Source organism: Coenobita brevimanus, chromosome 108 (assembly GCF_032717465.1).
Source record: "Coenobita brevimanus isolate Jiangsu-jjx chromosome 108, ASM3271746v2, whole genome shotgun sequence".
NCBI classification, from domain to species: domain Eukaryota; kingdom Metazoa; phylum Arthropoda; class Malacostraca; order Decapoda; family Coenobitidae; genus Coenobita; species Coenobita brevimanus.
The window spans coordinates 11237198-11258082 of record NC_137061.1 but is presented as its reverse complement, the minus strand read 5'-3'; the positions used below and the strand labels follow the sequence as shown (position 1 = coordinate 11258082).

General features: G+C 44.9%; 1 protein-coding gene across 1 annotated transcript in view; it reads right to left on the bottom strand.

Annotated features, from left to right (window-relative positions):
* LOC145417004 (thyroxine 5-deiodinase-like) overlaps positions 1-3638 on the bottom strand; it is a 31248-nt gene extending 27610 nt beyond the window's left edge. The window contains exon 1 of the mRNA XM_080285853.1: positions 3115-3638. Coding sequence (XP_080141979.1) covers positions 3115-3344 — 230 coding nt within the window. The 5' untranslated portion in view covers positions 3345-3638. The remainder of the gene's footprint in view (positions 1-3114) is intronic.
* Between the last annotated feature and the right edge of the window lie 17247 nt (positions 3639-20885).

Sequence of the window (20885 nt, the reverse complement as noted above, 5' to 3'; positions counted from 1 at the left end):
TCACTAATTATGTTGTGGAAATGTTTAACAACGTGCTTATTAAGTACAATCTCAAATACTTAACAACCAGAAGATGTGATGGCTAGTCGTCTGTAATCAGAGGGGTCAGAGGAGTTGTCTCTCTTCGTAATTGGGAGGATATTGGCATCTTTCTAGGAATTAAGGAATGACGAAGTAGGTATGCATAGTCTGAAGAACGTAGCTAGAACAGGAACAAATTCTGAGGAATGCTTTTTCAAAGCGATTGGATGAATTCCATCTGGACCTGGAGCTATGTTGGTTAACAAATTGTCTAGGACAGATTTTAGGTATCTAGTCTGTGTCTTTAGTGGAGCAACTTCGCAGGAGTCGAGTCTAGTACAGGGACGTTCTGAGTGACTTCCTCTAAGGTAGAACTTCTGGCAAACGTACTGGCAAGGATGTTTGCTTTTCGACGAAGGTCATATGTTATGGTGTTTCCATATGAAGATTTCGTTTGGGAATGGGTGATGAGTTGTTTAAGTTATTATTGAAAGAACTGATAGTAGACCTGAATATTCTATTATAATTTGGATTATTATAATAGTTTGGATGCTTGGTTGTGAAGAAAGTTTGATTAGACAAGATTTATTGCTGATTTGCGCGGTTTCTAGTAATTCTAAACTGACTGAGGGATTTGGCCTTTTTTTTTTTTTTAAGTAAGAGTTATATGCTAAGGACTTTTCGACCGTTGTTCAGTCCGATCTTTCTAGTCTGGGGCAACTGGTTATGAGGCTTTGATGAGACTGTGGTGGGGGGATCCAAGTGGTGACAGTACCTCTATCCTGTATTGGTCTGGGTTAATTGTCAGGAATAGGTCCAAGAGATAGGCACTATGGCCAGGATTATCTGGTAATCTGGTTGATTGTTTTACCAAATGCGTAAGATTAAACAATTCTGCAAACAGCTCGCATTCTGGACCAGTGTCATTAGTCCTGGCAGAATGCAATAACCATTCTTCATTATGGACTTTAGAATTACGCAAGAATTGAAATCACTGAATGTACAGTGAGGTTGGATGCTTAGGAAATGGAGAATGTGAGTGCATTTAAGTACTTGGGTAGTGAGTAAGAATGGAAATTTGGAGGATGAAGTGAATGAAAGGATACAACAGGGAACAAAGATTGCTGGTTTCTTTAAAGCAATGATAAGAAATAGGAAGTGAGCATAGAAGTAAAAAGGTCGCTGCATGATAATAGTGTAATACCAGCTCTTATGTATGGAAGTGAAGCTTGGACCTTGCTGGAAGGACAAAAGCCTAAGAGTGAGAGCAGTGGAAATGAGTTATTTGACTGGAGCACGTGGGGTTACATGGAGAGACAGACTGACAAATAAGAGAGTGAAGGAGCGTTGTGGTGCGGATGTGCATGTGATAGAAAGCATTAGGAGAAATACACTGAGGTGGTTTGGCCATGTGGAGGGGATGGAGAGTGAGAGACTAACGAGGAGAGTGTATGTGAGTGGAGTGGAAGGGGAGAGAGGGAGACGGTGGCCGACGATGAGTTGGAGGGATGGAGTGGAGAGATATATGAGAGAGGAGTGTGTGAGCTGGGGAGAAGGGCAGCGAAATGGCAGGGGACGGGGCGACAAGGAGACGATGTTTGTGGCCACCCCTTACGGGATTAAGGAGTCTGGCAATAGGCAGATAGAAAATCACTCCAAACGGTCATTTCTGTGGCAAGGGTGAGGTTAAGGTTGGTCAATTGAATATGGAGTCAAATACGCTGGGTTCTGATGAAGCAGTGGGGCAGCGATAAACTAGACCAGTGGTTCTTAACCTGGGGGTACTGTTTTTTAAATATGTATCCGACTCTGGGCATAGGCTTCTCAGCCTGCTCCTAAGGTCCAGTAGTCCTCCTACATACCATACACCTCTACATGTCAGCACTTCCGCTCTAACGCCCCCCCGTCCATACTGAATACATGTTAGGGCTGTCTCATACTGGACTGGTACATTAGTATTAGCGGGGGTATTTTTACATGTCGGTGGGTCTTCTGGTAGATCAGTAATCCATAAACTGTTCTCTGCCCCAGCCGGGATTCCAACCTGGGTCCATTTGGACTGCAGGCCACCTCTCGACCGCGTCAGCATAGAAATATTTACACAGAACAAAGTACAATAATCAGGGTAAAAAGTCAAGGCTGAGTCCATTAAATAAAACTCGTGTCTCTGGGTAGGGTAGATGCTGATGGGTTGATGTCTGGTGGTGGTTCATGATATACTATTTATTTCACTCTTTTTACTCTAACTTGGCCTAAAACTACCATCGCCCCATCTTGAATACCGTGTTGTAACAAAGATTAACATTACAGTATTGTGCTAGTCACGAAAAAGTGCAGTGAGAAGGACGCAGAGCTGTGACTATACCGGTACCCTTTTTACCCCAACTTGGCCTAAAACTACCATCTCTCCATCTTGAATGCGGAGTTGTAACAACAGATAAACTCTAGAATATTGTACTAGTGACAAAGAAGTGTAATGGGATTCATGCACTGCTAAGGCAATAGATTAACGGTCACGTTAATTTATTGCGCTAGTCACAAAGAAGTGCTATGGTATGGCTGTAGAGCCACCGAAATACGTCAAACAAGCTGCAAAAGGATCAAAATCCAGTCCATGTTAGTGATAAGAGTATACCTACGATCCTTTATCATATGGACAAACTCCTGGCGGGGATTTAATCCAGCTAACTATTAAAGGGGAGAATAACAAAAACAAATTAGACATACCACAGGGAAGCGTGTTCTCTGCCGATCTGACACATACAGTGTGTTCAGTAGGATAGGTTTAAGATCAGGCCTCAGGATATTGAATTTGTGTGACAAAACAGGTATTTTGATACAACCTGGACGGTCGGACGTGGATTGGTGACCAAACAGATAGAAAGTAATTTTAATAGAGAAGAGATACGAAAGAATATATTGAATCAAAATCCATCACCAAATGCCTTAATCCCATAAAGGCTGGCCACAAACACATCACCGCTGTCACCCTGCCCCCTGCCATCTACCCGCCCTTTCTTCAACTCACACTGTCTTGTTTCACATATCACCCCTCCCCATCCCTCCACCTCATATCCGTAAAAGTAAACTCACATTTCAAACATGGTCATCATCCTAGGCCAGAAATAGCGATGATCCACCACGCCATAGAAGGTCACGTCAGATTTACTCCCCACTGGTAAAAAGGGGAGGATGGCTTTGCGCAGGTCCTCCTCCATCCAGTGTGGCATGAAGGAGACCAGGGTGAGGAGGACGTTGAACAGAATCAACAGCAGCAGCTGCACTGGAACCAGGGCATACCGCACCACCCGAGATGCAGACATACCTAGTAGGTTTGGTTCACTCACTGTCTTTAACTTTCTTGAGGAGGAATGCCTTCACCTTGTATCACCAATATCACCACTGCCTGGATATTTTACTCACTACAGGAAGGGGGGCAACTTCAAGTCTGCTGTCAAGAAGGTTCACGGTCAGACGAGTTTGAGATAACCACCACCACCACCACAACAACAGTTTTGCAGGTGTTGATGTTAAAAAACAGAACTGCTTCTGTTTATCATAGTTTTAAGACAGAGACGTTCGCTATCGGTTGCCTGGAACAACTTACTCGATTTCACCTAACGCAAGACCATATCATACAGCTGAGAGCAAGTCACAGGAGCCTTAGATAGTTGATACGGTCACTATTAGCCTTCTCATGATCGATATAACTAACACCAGACGAAATACTGAGCTGAGAGTGAGTCACAGGAGCCTCAGACTGAAGCAGTGAGCAACCCCACCACGAGAGAAGGCCAGGGGCTACTGACAGTGAAAGTGAAAGTGAAGGGAACTGCTTGTATGCCGTGACCTAAAAAAAAAAAAAAAAAAAAATGTCGGGACTCTTGTATTCTATTCAAGGTAACTCCAGACGATTTTATTCAGCTGAGAGTGAGTCATGGGAACCTGCCTTTTAATATCGCTGCGACTAAACAGTGTACTAGCAAAAAAAAAAAAAGAAAAAAAAAAGAAAAAGGAAGAAAAAAAAAAAAAAAAAAGATCCTGGTGCCACTGAAAATAATTTATCTTTACAAAGATGTAAAAAATACTCCCACCAGTAAACAGTCCACCACCCTCAGCCAAAAACAGCGTCGGTCACCCACGTCTCTGATCTTAACGTCTAATTCGCCTACTCTGGGGTAGAACATTTTCAGGAACACATTTTCGGCCCAGGGTGGCATGATGGAGACACGGGTGATGAGGATGTTGAACGCTGCATACCACGCCAGATCCACCACAAACAGGACATACTTCACCCTTAACGCAGACATGCAGTTTTACTTGGCCTAAAATTGATGTCTGTCCATCTTGAATGCCGAGTTGTTGGAGTATATTCACACTAGAGCACGATGCTATTGTCAGTTTGTTTTTATCTGACAGAACTGAGCCAATCTCACTATTTGAATACTAAATAGTGGTTACATAATATGTGAGGAGCCTTAGTTATGGCGTAGAAATGTCTCCTCGGTCACTAGTCTAATTTATCCTTAGGTTTGACTACACCTGGCCACCAGCCAAGTGAAAATGATCTACAGATCTTTGTCAGATGAAAAGAAATTGGCCATAGTCACGAAGTACTGAGTGATTCTACTATCCTGCGACGGAAAACATGGTGCAAAAAGAGCAGTGGCTTTGTTTACGTCTTGCATGGCCGACAAGGAAAGCACTCAACACACATTCCCACAAACCACTACACGCAACATTCACTTAAAAATCCAAGTTGCTGCTTTCGTTTCAGGTGTGGATTTTCATTATATGACGGGAGTTTGAGTTTGTGCGTCACGAGAACAGGTACAACACGACAGCGTCCCAGTCACCTGACTGGTCGCGTTGTGGGGCTGCCCAGTATTTTTTTTTTTTTTTTTCGCTATCATTGGCATTCATATTTGCTTTGAACTCTCCAATAAATTACAGAAAAGTACCAATTAAGTTTCATTGTTACCTATAACGCTGATCTGCCCGTTACCTTAAATTTACAGCACCATTTGTATGACGATATGTTGCGATTCTCTGGAACACATGCCTGACGTAATGAGAACTATCTCTGAGACACCACCTGCTAATTGCCAACAATCTTTTGAACGTAATTGACAACACTACATCTTACGGTGAAGTTTTTCCCACGCGATGATTCATTAGACAAAATTAGTATTCTTATATCCAAGAAGGCTTATAATATTTCCTGATCACAAATGTCAGTCTGAATAGTCACATGAATGCTTTGGTAGCGAACTCCGTCAACGCAACTGCGGGTTATTTTTAGTTGCCTTGAGCTGTCAGCACGTCTGGCAGCCACGCCATAAGTGAAAGTGGAGGCAGTGTCTACACCACCATCACTTGTGGTTAAATTGCTGCATCTGTAACTACTATTTTTACTCTTACTTGTCCTAAAATTTCCATCACTCCATCTTTAATGCCATCTATCTACCTATTGCCAGACGCCTTAATTCCGTAAGGGGTGGCCACAGACATCGCCTCCACGTCCATCTGTCCCCCGACATTACTGCTCTGCTCCCAGCTCACATCCCACTCTCTCATATTCTTACCTCTGCATTCCATCCCTCCATCTCACCCTTGGCCTCCCCCTCCCTCTCCCCCCCCTCCACCTCGCTCACATACATTCTCCTTGTTAGTTTCTCGCTCCTTTATCTTCTCCACTCCTTCCCTCTATTTCGTCCTTGGCCTCCTCCTCCCTCCATCCCCTCACCTCACTCATACACTCTCCTCATTAGTCTCTCGCTCTCCATCCTTTCCAAATGACCGAACCACCTAACGCTTTCTATCACATCCACATCCACACCACAACTTCCTCAGTTGTCAGTCCGTCTTTCCATGCAACTGCACATGCTCCTCTCAAATAACTCATTTCCACTGCTCTTACTCTTGACTTGTGTCCTTCTAACAAGGTCCAAGCTACATTTCCATATGTTAGAGTTGGTATCACAATACGGTACTGTCATGCAGCGATTTTTTTTACTTATCATTGCTTTCATAGAACCAGCAACCTTTCTTCCTTGTTGAACCTTTTCAAGCACTTCCCTTTCCAAACTTCCATCCTCACTCATCACACTACCCAAGTACTTAAATGCACTCACATTATCCATCTTTAATGCAGAGTTATAGTAAACAATCTAACATTTCAGTATGGTGCTAGTCATGAAGAAGTGCTAAGGAAAGGCTGTAGAGCAGTAGCACTGTCTTCTTCTGCCACTGAAGTATGAGAAACAACCTGCAAAAGGACGAAAATCTAGGCCATGTTAGAGTAAAAAGAATGTAACAGCCAATTATGTGGCCCACTTTTGGAGTTAGAGACGTTAGATCAGGGCCGTATTACCAGGTATAGGCAAAATGGGCATCTGCCTACCAGCCACAGCGTGTCACAGGCCATCCAGACTTCCAGAGCAGAATAAATATACGCTTTGGGCGTCCAAATAATGGCCTTCACCCATCAGACCATCAAAATAGGTCATTATAGGTCTTGCCAAAATTTCACTGGAAATTACAGAAAAAAAAAAAAAGGAAAGAGATCTATATGTTGTAGGCCAACCGTCTGCATTGCCTACCAGGCCACAGCAGGGCTAATCCGGCCCTGAGTTAGATACAGCCTTCTTACCCCTTTCAGGACTAGGGATCTGTCCTAAGCTGAAGAAAATCGTCTGATGACAGCAAAAGAAAAAAAAAATGCACGGACATATGATATTGAAGGGGTTAATGCATTGTTTGATCCTTTAGAATGATGAGTCTATCAGAGGAGGAATACTTGCACAATAATGGGGTAAAAAAAAATAATAGTAATAATAATAATAATAATAATAATAATAATGAGCAAAGTGACCCGAGGTCACAACACCCTGCCCGCGCCGGGTGAATTGGGGTCAAAATCATTTAGGGTGAAAGGAAATTGGGTTAAATGACGTATTATGACTTGATAATAGCACTATTACCAAAAGAAGTGGATGTTTCTGAGATTTAAAACTTTAAAATTTTATTAACCTTGAGTTTGTCTCCCTACGTGTCAAGTGGGGTTGGTGGAGGATTAGTGTGCCTCCCTGTAAAACAATTAACTCTAAGCCCTTGGCCACCCCGTTTGGGATACATGGCGTCTGGCAATGGATGAATGAATGAATAAGTTTGTCCTTTCATGGTCATTCAAGGTCACATCTTATGGTGCCAACAGAACCTCCATATATGACTTCCTATTTGTGATTAATGGTAACTATGCGCCCATCTCTCACCGTTTGGCTGATTTAAGCAGTCAAAATATGTGTGACCTTGACTTTCACCTTTCAGGGTAACCCATTGTCAAATGTAATGGTGCCAATAGAATCTCCATATATGACTTCTTATTAGTGATTAAGAGGAACCATGCATCTCTATCTCACCATTTTGCTGTTTTCAGGCCCCTAAATTGTGTGACCTTGAGTTTAACCTTTCAAGGTCGCCAAAGGTCAAATCTGATGGTGTCAATAGGATCTTCATATATGATTTCCTGTTAGTGATTAACTCTAACTAAATGTCTGTCTCACCGTTTGGCTGATTTCAGACCTCAAAATATGGATAATCTTGAATTTGATCTTTGAAAGTCAAATTCAAGGCCTTTAGCCCTGGGTCATTTTCACCAAAATCGAATCACTTCGTCGATGCGTCATTCCTAACCTGTCTTCAAAGTTTAAGGATGATCCGTTCATTGGTTCAGGAGATAATCGATGCACAGTCTCACAAATAAATAAATAAATAAATGCTGATGATCACATACACCCCGTCCGCAATGAACTGTGGGCGGGATGAATAATAACAAGCCAGTAGGCGATGATGGCCAGGTCTAAACGGACCAAGCTTTGTCAGCGACTGGAGGTGAATTTCGGTATAAAAAGTCACTCCTGTATGGCAGTACCGAGGGACAACATCCCACCCAAGAATCACGGCTCTGGGTCAATAACCTTCTGATCGCTAGCATTTTGCGCGAGCCTAGTCGTGATATTAGCGATTTTTCATTGAAGTGAATTTGATTTCATTTGACCCTTTATGTGGCAGATCTAGGTCATGGGTTTACAGAGCGCAATTGTAGTACTCATTAATGTTGTAATTCAGCACCCATCCACCTTGACTGTGGTGCATGACTTTTGCAATTTTGACCCCTCAGTCCCCGCCCCCTCAGTCCCAGGTCTTCGCTAACCCTTTCCATTCCCTCTAGGGAAAACAGCTGATGTCATCATCGTGGTGTGCCGGGGCATAATGGATGTAAAGAATTCAGGGTGATGAGGTCATTCCCTTAATAGGTTCGCACTGCTTCCCGGCTTCTTTTGACGTCCTTTCCCCTCCGGTTTGCGTTATTTTGTATAGGAGTTTAGTATAGTACTAGAATTCGCACTAATCATGGCTCCCTCCCCCCTCCTTGGCTGCGATCGTGTTAATTGAATGCACCGTACAGTATCATGTCAGAAAAATGTTGACAAATTGTTCTCATAGGTGCACAGGTAAAAGGTTGAATATAACTGAGAAACATCTGCAATAGTTTAGCAAAATATTGATTATTTCCATACTTTCAACAAATTATTGAAAAAAATTTACTCATAATATATCGCTCATGAACAGGAATGATCTACCTAAATTAAATTGCAGAACAAACCACAAACCAATAAAGCAATATTTTTTGCTGACGAACTTGGAAATGAATAAAGTTTTGACTGTGAAGTTAACAGTGGCGACTCCAAGCTGTGGATACAGCACTTCTCTTTGGGGCACAAAGTACGCAAAAATTAAGAAAAGCATTTTTTTTTTTTTTTTTTTTTTTTATATAATAGGGCAAGAGTGTGGGCAGAAATATTTTTGCGGGGGCAAATGCTTCCACTTGGTGCTGCCACTGGAAGTTAAGTTGAAGTCAAAACACAGCCCAAATTGCTTTATCTCAGTATGTATCATATAAAGTCTACTGAGTTAATATCCTGATGAATATGAACGTTGGTTTCAAATGTTTATGAAACGTTCTTTTCTCACAAAATTCAAAACATCTGCATCTGTATAGTAAATCATTCATGTAAGCACATTTATTTTCTAGCATACCTATTTTTACATCCATACGAAAATTTGCCCAAAAACTGAAATCGATAGAGCAATTTTGATCGAACTGACAGGAAATCGTCACAAATACAAGGGCTAGTTCTGTCACCTGTGGTCTGACTTATGGAGTTATACATCGTTACTTATACGTCCTACATCTTTCACGCAGGACAGCTAGCATACTACTTCATAAGTCATAAGTTGCTGTATAAATAGACATGTCCGCGATCACTGCAATTATTGACAGTATACAGCAACAAGAAGTAAAAATATTATACACCAGAAGTACTCAATACCAAGAATTGATTCCTGGTGATTTCAACAGGCTTCATATAGTGTTCCAAAGAAAATAAGCAAATTTTGAACTTTGACGTTGGCTGTGACCTTGAGTTTTGTGTCAAGGTTATTCGTTCTCAGTAGCCATGCATAGCATTTCGAGTTCTATAAATGATTGTAGCTCAATTCTATCTTGGTTTCTTGAATTGTGCACTCAATGAATCCAAACTACTTTCCATTGACCCGTGGGCAATCTCAGAAACTACTGGCCCAAATGGGCCCATAGTCATTTAAGACCTGCTCCCCGACCTTGGCTATGTCCTACAAAAATTTTTAAGTCCGTACCTTTAACGGTTTCTGAGAATCAGTGAAGAGACTATTTTTACAGGTTTTTGGATAAACAAGTACTGGAAAGTGGATGATACTGTGTCATATGAAGCCACCAGCTGGGGGACTCAGATGGCTGTAGCTTTGAAATTCAGTGAATATGAGCAATTTACTTCATCGTAAGAAAGAAAAATAATAATAATTATACTACTACTACTACTACTACTAATTAATAATAATAATAATAACAACAACAACAAAAAGAACAACATAACTCACCACTGGTGTGGTGAGTTTTAACTACATTTACAAGAACAATATAAATCACCATTGGTGTGTGAGTTATAATAATGATACTACCACTACAAGTAGCAGTAGTAGTAATAGTAGTAAATAATGCCATCATGCTGACGTTCAATTTTTTATTTATTTATTTATTTATTTATTTTTTTCGAATGATAGTTTATGTACGTTGTTTTCCTCTTTTAAGTGAAGCCAGTAACAAAAATGATAACCGTGTCATTGTACAAATTATTCATTGTCTGTCAGCAAAAAAAAAATACAAAAGCTATCATCACAAAACTTATGACATGGTCACAAATTCGATGACAAGTATGATGTTAGAACAAGGGTGGGCAACTTCCTGCCCGCGAAGGTCTAGCGTCCGGCCCGCCAACCTGCTCGGCATGGGCATAGCAATCCGGACCGCGAAACCCCACCCAAAACAAATTAAATTCTGGTAAATAGCATCTGTCGGCCGCATGTGGCTGACAGATGCTATTTTGCAATTTGGCGTTCTCCTCACCCTGCGGCCTGCGTGATACAATCTTTCCGCCATCCTGCCTGTGCCAGACGCCAGTGTCCGTAGGACTTCCGCATTGAGATGGGGTATGTGTCACTCTTAAGGCGCGTACACATTTGTTGTGTATCCATGCATGTATGTAGTACATACTTTTCATGTTCATAGATATTTTGAGATCTTAACCAGCGAGCTCAAACACATTCCACCCCTTCAAGTGTGGAAGTCTATATCCTGATATAGATTTGCATGGTTTCCAATAAAATTCTTGTATATAGTCACTTTTGTGTTCTCATTTGTCACTCTGGGCCGCGGGCTGCTCCCGAGAGTCTCATCTGGCCCTCGCTCTGAACAGGTAGTCCGTCCCTGTAGCAGATGGAATGACAATAATTTGCTTCCTTCACTTCTCAAGAGGGGGGTGACTCAGTGGTCAAGCTCCTGACTCGAAACCAAAGGGTCAAGAGTTCGTGCCCTGCCCAGGTGGCCTCTCTGTTGGGAGACGTAGCGCTCTCCTGTCACCTGGCGCGGCTATATGATCTATCAAGGTCTAGCTCAGGGAATTCATTTCCCCATATTAAAAAAAAAAAAAATCACTTGTCAAACAGTGTTCCTTCACAAATTCGTATCTTTAAAGTTTACGGCAGACAGAGCTGATAAACAGCCTGAAAAGTAACTCAGGGGTGGGATGTTCGAAAGCTCGTAACGGCCGCTAAGATCATCGTAGCGGGTACGATAATCATAGTGCACTCGTAAACCGCTAAGGTGTATGTTCAAACAAATTTTACGATCCTCCATCCGCCATATTTGCTCGTAGCGCTACGATTACTGACAAGCACCCTTAAGCTGATCGTGTGTCGCATAGTGGATGTTTCTTTAATAAACAAACCGAATCATGTGATGCTAAGTTTGTTTATTTACCCTTTTCTGTGAATGAAGATGGAGTTGCAAGTGGTTTTACAGGTAGAACTGACATTACGAAGTGCGATGAGATTTGAGAGGAACTACAGAGACATAATGGATCCATTTGCTTATAGTGGCGAACATTTGTTGAGATATTATAGGTTTCCCAGACAAGAACTTCACTGGTGTGCAAGAGTTGAACCACTAGTTGGACCAGCGACAAGAAGATCCCGTGCTGTGCCATGTCATTTGCAAGTGTTAATGGCATTCAGATTTTATGCAAGTGGCACATTTCAGAGTGTGTTGGCAGACACATTAGGCTTAACACAGGGACGTGTGAGCAGAATAATTAAGAGTGGCACACGTGTTGTACAGAAAATCTCTTAAGGAAGTTAAGATGCCAAGAGGTAAGCAAAGAGGGGGAATTTTTCGTTTCTACTGCTTACATCTGTAAATGGAGAAATGGCGTTCCCCCGAGCTAGACCCTGTTTTGGATCATATAGCCCCGCTAGGTTACAGGAGCGCCCTACCACTCCCGGCACGGCAGTCCCGGGCGAGGCTCGAACTCGCAATCCCCCGATTACGAGCTCGATGCTTTACCACTGAGCTATCGTGCCCCCTTACATCTGTAAAAATGCAGACCGATGCACTGTTCATTAAAACATGGTTTAAGTCTGTGGGAGTTGTAATAATACAGTCTGAAGCCAGTGATATATTGTATAGTTTATTCAAGTAAAAGGGTCTCAGTTTGGATCTCGATATTTTCAAAATTATCACTATGTTTTGTTAATATGATGTGGATCTTTCACCCACACTATAGTTATACCCAAGGTGATGTGATTGTTCTTCAGCACTGTCTGTCTGTCGAGCCAACCCTGTATTAACGTCATCATCTCATGTGTAAAATTTGCTCGACGAATTCGTTTGGTAGGGGACTCGTCACTTGTCATGTCTTGTATGTCTTGGGATGAATATCGTACTTGTTTGAGTGATGTAATGGTGCGCTTGGATAAGTGTATTTAACATTTTGAAACTCCATTTTGATTGGCCCACAATCTATCAAGGTTTATGAAATCTTTCTTCTGATTGGCTCAGCGACTATTAGCTGGGTTGCATTATGAACGATAGGAACGGAACGGAACGGATTTTACGATCGGATCATCGTGAGCTACGAGCGTTGCCGCGAGCGTTAGAAGATACACCTTAGCGGTTGTCGTAGCTCACGAGCAAAGGTGGCCGCTATGAGCGGGTTACGATGATCATAGAGGCGTCTCGAAACGATCATTTGAACATCCCAGCCCTGAACCGTATATTCTTGCAGGTTCTAGTGCAGGACACACACACACACACACACACACACACACACACACACACACACACACACACACACACACACACACACACACACACACACACACACACACACACACACACACACACACACACACACACACACACACACACACACACACACACACACACACACACACACACACACACACACACACACACACACACACACACACACACACACACACACACACACACACACACACACACACACACACACACACACACACACACACACACACACACACACACACACACACACACACACACACACACACACACACACACACACACACACACACACACACACACACACACACACACACACACACACACACACACACACACACACACACACACACACACACACACACACACACACACACACACACACACACACACACACACACACACACACACACACACACACACACACACACACACACACACACACACACACACACACACACACACACACACACACACACACACACACACACACACACACACACACACACACACACACACACACACACACACACACACACACACACACACACACACACACACACACACACACACACACACACACACACACACACACACACACACACACACACACACACACACACACACACACACACACACACACACACACACACACACACACACACACACACACACACACACACACACACACACACACACACACACACACACACACACACACACACACACACACACACACACACACACACTAAACAAAAAGACAGAGATACAGGCAGACAGAGACAAACAGGCACACACAGACAGTTGCACCCACAAATAGGAGAGAGAGAGAGAGAGAGAGAGAGAGAGAATCCCCAAGCTAGACCTTCAGCGATCATATAGTCCCGCTAGGTGACGGGAGAGCGCTGCCGCTCCCAGCAGGGCAGCTAGCCGAGAGGGGCGCAAATTCTCGACCTTCTGTCTCAAGTCAGGTGCTCTACAACTGAGCCACCATGCCCCCCAGAGAGAGAGAGAGAGAGAGAGAGAGAGAGAGAGCTGCTCTTTATGTATCATACAACATACCCACTACGCCACAAGGGCATGCGGCCCGAAAACTTTGCCCCGCTACCAAGTGGCGGACCTGAGGGGAAGCGTGGAGCAGGCTCCACCAGTGTAGTTTTTGGGACCGGGATGGGATGGGGCTGGGATCTGTGCCAGAGGGTACAGGGCACTAGGTTGCCGCTTCTGCCCATTAGAGAGCGGCCCGAACCCGGAAGTAACGCCCCAGGAGGCTGACCTATCAGTGGGTGCATATGGCGGGGCAGTTCCAGTGCCAAGGTGCGCTTGGAGGGTGTCCCTGTCACTGTCCTGGCAGGGTGCCCTGAGGCCACTGCCACAGCCACTGGCTTCCTCTTCCCCAGCCTGGGCTTTGCACTGTGAGGGTGGGCGGGGCCGGTGGTTCGTCTCCTTCATTCACCCGATATGACAACACAACTGCCATTGCTGATAGCATTATCACCACTCCTATTATAATCATTATTATGACTAGTATTCTCTAATAAAACTACACCACAGTTCATCATTTCCACCGCCATCACAGTCATCATCACCATCAGCATCGACACCAAAATTACATTATTAGCATCATCACTATCACTACAGTTTCTGGTGTCTACATCCTCACCACAGTTGCTACTATCCTCTTATCCCCACTACCACAACTACTGTACCACTACCATCCTAATCATCTTTACTGTAATTGTCAGTCATCATAGTCAATGTCACAGCTATCAATATTATCATTAACATCACTACAACAACCACTATTATCATAGTCATCACTACTACAACTACCACTGTCATCACAGACATCACTACTACGACTACCACTGTCATCACAGACATCACTACTACAACTACCACTGTCATCATAGACATGACTACTACAACTACCACTGTCATCATAGACATGACTACTACACTACCACTGTCATCATAGACATGACTACTACAACCACCACTGTCATCATAGACATCACTACTACACTACCACTGTCATCATAGACATCATTACTACAACCACCACTGTCATCATAGACATCATTACTACAACCACCACTGTCATCATAGACATCATTACTACAACCACCACTGTCATCATAGACATCATTACTACACTACCACTGTCATCACAGACATCACTACTACAACTACCACTGTCATCATAGACATCACTACTACACTACCACTGTCATCACAGACATCACTACTACAACTACCACTGTCATCATAGACATCACTACTACAACCACCACTGTCATCATAGACATCATTACTACAACCACCACTGTCATCATAGACATCACTACTACAACTACCACTGTCATCATAGACATCACTACTACAACCACCACGGTCATCATAGACATCACTACTACAACTACCACTGTCATCATAGACATCATTACTACAACCACCACTGTCATCATCATCATTACTGTCACAATTACCACTGTTACAACCACCACTGTCATCATCATCATTACTGTCACAATTACCACTGTTACAACCACCACTGTCATCATCATCATTACTGTCACAATTACCACTGTTACAACCACCACTGTCATCATCATCATTACTGTCACAATTACCACTGTTACAACCACCACTGTCATCATCATCATTACTGTATTACCACTGTTACAACCACCACTGTCATCATCATCATTACTGTATTACCACTGTCTTCAGTACTTGTCATAATCAAATCTACCATAACCACCACTCTCATAACACCACTGTTACAACTACCATTGTCATCTTAATAATAACTACCACAGCTTCCACATATAATCCCTGATACCACAACTACCACCATGACCATTACTACTGCTACCACAACAACCACCATGACCATTACTACTGTTACCACAACTACCACCACGACCATTACTACTGCTACCACATCTACCACCATGACCATTACTACCGCTACCACATCTACCACCATGACCATTACTACTGCTACCACAACTACCACCATGACCATTACTACTGCTACCATAACTACCACCATGACCATTACTACTGCTACCACAACTACCACCATGACCATTACTACTGCTACCACAACTACCACCATGACCATTACTACTGCTACCACAACTACCACCATGACCATTACTACTGCTACCACAACTACCACCATGACCATTATTACTGCTACCACAACTACCACCATGAACACCACTACTGCTACCACAACTACCACCATGAACACTACTACAGCTACCACAACTACCACCATGACCATTACTAGTGCTACCATAACTACCACCATGACCATTACTACTGCTACCACAACTACCACCATGACCATTATTACTGCTACCACAACTACCACCATGAACACTACTACAGCTACCACAACTACCACTATGACCATTATTACTGCTACCACTACTACCACCATGACCATTACTACTGCTACCACAACTACCACCATGACCATTACTACTGCTACCACAACTACCACCATGACCATTACTACTGCTACCACAACTACCACCATGACCATTACTACTGCTACCACAACTACCACCATGAACACTACTACACCTACCACAACTACAATCAGTGTTTGCAGTACTGTAAGATGACAGGAATGCTGATAGTGAACAATTATTAATGATAATAGATAACTTAATCTTTATTCTTGCTATCGTTTGACAATTATATTCAGCACAAGACCAACCCCTTGTCATGTAAGGTTGAAAATAGTGTCTTTAATGAAAGATATATAAACTATTTCATTGTTGCTGCCGCCAAACACTGATAGTCCTTTTAGATGTGTGGCCTCTCGTCGTCTCACGGTTAAACCGTCTCCCGTAACCTTTTCACAACGTGAGAAATCTTACTCGTAACTATTTTATTGTTGCTGTTGTTAAGTGATTTTATTTGACTTACGAGCGGCCCTTGTAAGAGTTAATAAATTGATAAAATCAGTTCGTGATAGTGGCAGTGCTAGTGGCGGTGCTAGTGGTGTGCTGGTGGTGGTGATGATGGTGGTGCTGGTGGTGGTGCTAGGGGTGGTGATGATGGTAGTCCTAGTGGTGGTGATGATGGTAGTCCTAGTGGTGGTGATGATGGTGGTGCTAGTGGTGTGCTGGTGGTGGTGCTAGTTGTGGTGATGGTGGTGGTGCTAGTGGTGGTAATGGTGGTGGTATTAGTGGTCGTGATGATGGTGGTTCTAGTGGTGTGCTAGTGGTGGTGCTAGTTGTGGTGATGGTGGTGGTGCTAGTGGTGGTAATGGTGGTGGTATAAGTGGTGGTGATGATGGTGGTGCTAGTGGTGGTGATGATGGTGGTGCTGGTGGTGGTGCTAGTGATGACGATGATCGTGGTGCAAGTGGTGTGCTGGTGGTGATGCTAGTTGTGGTGATGATGGTGGTGCTAGTGGTGGTGATGGTGATGGTATTAGTGGTGGTGATGATGGTGGTGCTAGTGGTGGTGATGGTGCTTGTGTTAGTGGTGGTGATGGTGCTTGTGTTAGTGGTGATGATGATGGTGGTGCTAATGGTGTGCTGTTGGTGGTGCTAGTGGTGGGGATGATGGTGGTGCTAGTGGTGGTGATGATGGTGGTGATAGTGGTGGTGATTGTGGTGGTGCTAATGATGATGATGGTGGTGGTGCTAGTGGTGGTGATGGTGTTGTTGCTTGTGGTGTTGATGGTGGTGGTGCTAGTGATGGTGATGATGGTGCTGGTGGTGGTGGTGATGGTGGTGCTAGTGGTGGTGATGATGGTTTTGCTAATGGTGATGGTGGTGATGCTAGTGTTGGTGATGGTTGTGGCGCTAGTGGTGGTGATGGTGCTGGTGCTAGTTGTGGTGATGATGGTGGTTCTAGTGGTGTCCTGGTGGTGGTACTAGTTGTGCCAATGGTGGTGGTGCTACTGGTGGTGATGGTGGTGGTGTTAGTGGTGGTGATGATGGTGGTGCTAGTGGTTGTGCTAGTGGTGGTTCTAGTGGTCGTGATGATGGAGGTGCTAGTGGTGGTGATGGAGGTGGTGCTAGTGGTGGAGATGATGGTGCTCCTAGCGGTGATAGTGGTGCTGCTAGTGGTGGTGATGATGGTCTTGCTAGTGGTTGTGATGATGGTGGTGTGATGGTGCTGATAGTGGTGATGGTGATGGTGCTAGTAGTGGTGCTAGTGGTGTGCTGGTGGTGTTGATGATGGTGGTGCTAGTAGGGGTGATGGTGGTGGTGCTAGTGGTGGTGATGATGGTGGTGCTAGTGGTGGTGCTACTGGTGGTGATGATGGTAGTGCTAGTGGTGTGCTGGTGGTGGTGCAAGTTTTGGTGATGATGGTGGTGCTAGTTGTGGTGATGGTGGTAGTGCTAATGGTTGTGATGGTTGTGGTGGTGATGATGGTGGTGCCAGTGTTGGTGCTGGTGGTGGTGCTAGTGGTGGTGATGATGGTGGTGCTAATGGTGTGCTGGTGGTGGTGATAGTGGTGGTGGTGGTGATAGTGGTGGTGCTAATGGTGGTCATGATTGTGGTGCTAGTGGTAGTGATGATGGTGATGCTAGTGGTGGTGATGATGGAGGTGGTGCTAGTGGTGTGCTGGTGATGGTGCTAGTTGTGGTGATGATGGTGGTGCTATTGGTGATGATGGTGATGGTGTTAGTGGTGGTGATGATGGTGGGGCTAATGGTGTGTTGGTGGTGGTGGTAGTGGTGATGATGGTGATGCTAGTGGTGGGTATGGTGATGGTGCTAGTGGTGATGATGGTGGTGCTAGTGGTGATGATGGTGGTGCTAGTGGTGGTGGTTGTGGTAGTGCTAATGGTGATGATGGTGGTGGTGGTAGTGGTGGTGATGGTGGTGGTGGTAGTGGTGGTGATGATGGTGGTTTTAGTGGTGGTGATGATGGTGGTGCTAATGGTAATGGTGGTGGTGCTAGTGATGGTGATGGTGGTGTTGCTAGTGATGGAGATTGTGGTGGTGCTAGTGGTGGTGATGTTGGTGGTACGAGTGGTGGTGATGGTGGTGGTGCTAATGGTGGTGATGATGGTGATGCTAGTGGTAGTAATGATGGAGGTGATGCTAGTGGTGTGCTGGTGATGGTGCTAGTTGTGGTGATGATGGTGGTGCTAGTGGTGGTGATGGTGATGGTGTTAGTGGTGATGATGATGGTGGTGCTGGTGGTGGTGTTAGTGGTGGTAATGGTGGTGGTGCTAGTGGTGGTAATTGTGGTGGGCTTAGTGGTGGTGATGATGGTGGTGCTAATGGTAGTGATGGTGGTGCTAGTGTTGGTGATGGTGGTGGTGGTAGTGGTGGTGATGATGGTGGTGTTAGTGGTGTGCTGGTGGTGGTGCTAGTGGTGGTGATGATGGTGGTGCTAGTGGTGGTGATGATGGTGGTGATGGTGGTGCTAATTGTGTTGATGGTGGTGGTGCTAGTGGTGGTGATTGTGGTGATGTTAGTGGTGGTGATGATGGTGGTGCTAGTGGTGGTGAAGGTGCTTGTGCTAGTGATGGTGATCATGGTGGCGCTAGTGGTGGTGATGGTGGTGGTGCTAATGGTGGTGATGGTGGTGGTGCTAATGGTGGTAATGGTGGTGGTGCTAATGGTGGTGATGATGGTGATGCTAGTGGTGGTGATGCTAGTGGTGGTGATGATGGTGGTGGTGATGGTGGTGCTAATAGTCGTGATGGTGGCGGTGCCAGTGGCGGTGCTAGAGGTGTGCTGGTGGTGGTGATGATGGTGATGCTGGTTGTGGTGCTAGGGGTGGTGATGATGGTAGTGCTAGTGGTGGTGATGATGGTGGTGCTAGTGGTGTGCTGGTGGTGTTGCTAGTTGTGGTGATGGTGCTGGTGCTAGTGGTGGTAATGGTGGTGGTGTTAGTGGTGGTGATGATGGTGGTGCTAGTGGTGGTGATGATGGTGGTGGTGGTAGTTGTGATGATGGTGGTGCAAGTTGTGTGCTGGTGGTGGTGCTAGTGGTGGTGATGATGGTGGTGCTAGTGGTGGTGATGGTGGTGGTGTTAGTGGTGATGATGGTGGTGCCAGTGTTGGTGCTGGTTGTGGTGCTAGTGGTGGTGATGATGGTGGTGCTAATGGTGTGCTGGTGGTGGTGATAGTGGTGGTGGTGATGATGGTGGTGGTGCTAGTGGTGGTCATGATGGTGGTGCTAGTGGTGGTCATGATGGTGGTGCTAGTGGTGGTCATGATGGTGGTGCTAGTGGTGGTGACGATGGTGAAGCTAGTGGTGTGCTTGTGGTGGTGCTAATGGTGGTGATGATGGTGGTGCTAGTGGTGGTGATGACGGTGGTGCTATTGGTGGTAATGATGGTGCTGCTAATGGTGGTGGTGCTAGTGGTTGTGATGATGGTGGTGCTAGTGGTGGTGATGATGGTGGTGGTGGTGGTTGTGCTAATAGTGGTGATGGTGGTGGTGCTACTGGTGTGCTGCTGGTGTTGATGATGGTGGTGCTGGTGGTGGTGCTAGGGGTGGTGATGATGGTGGTGCTAGTGGTGGTGATAATGGTGGTGCTAGTGGTGTGCTGGTGGTGGTGCTAATTGTGGTGATTGTGGTGCTGCTAGTGGTGGTGATGGTGGTGGTGTTAGTGGTGTTGATGATGGTGGTGCTAGTGGTGATGATGGTGATGATGTTAGTGGTGGTGATGATGGTGGTGCTAATGGTGTGCTGGTGGTGGTGGTAGTGGTGATGATGATGGTGGTGCTAGTGGTGGGTATGGTGATGGTGGTGGTGGTGGTGGTGGTGGTGGTGCTAGTGGTGGTGGTTGTGGTAGTGCTAATTATGATGATGGTGGTGGTGCTAGTGCTGGTGGTGGTGGTGGTGGTAGTGGTGGTGATGATGGTGGTGTTAGTGGTGGTGATGATGGTGGTGCTAATGGTAGTGGTGGTGGTGCTAGTGGTGGTGATGGTGGTGTTGCTAGTGATGGAGATGGTGGTGGTGCTAGTGGTGGTGATGGTGGTGGTGCTAATGGTGGTGATGATGGTGATGCTAGTGGTGGTGATGATGGAGGTGGTGCTAGTGGTGTGCTGGTGATGGTGCTAGTTGTGGTGATGATGGTGGTGCTATTGGTGGTGATGGTGATGGTG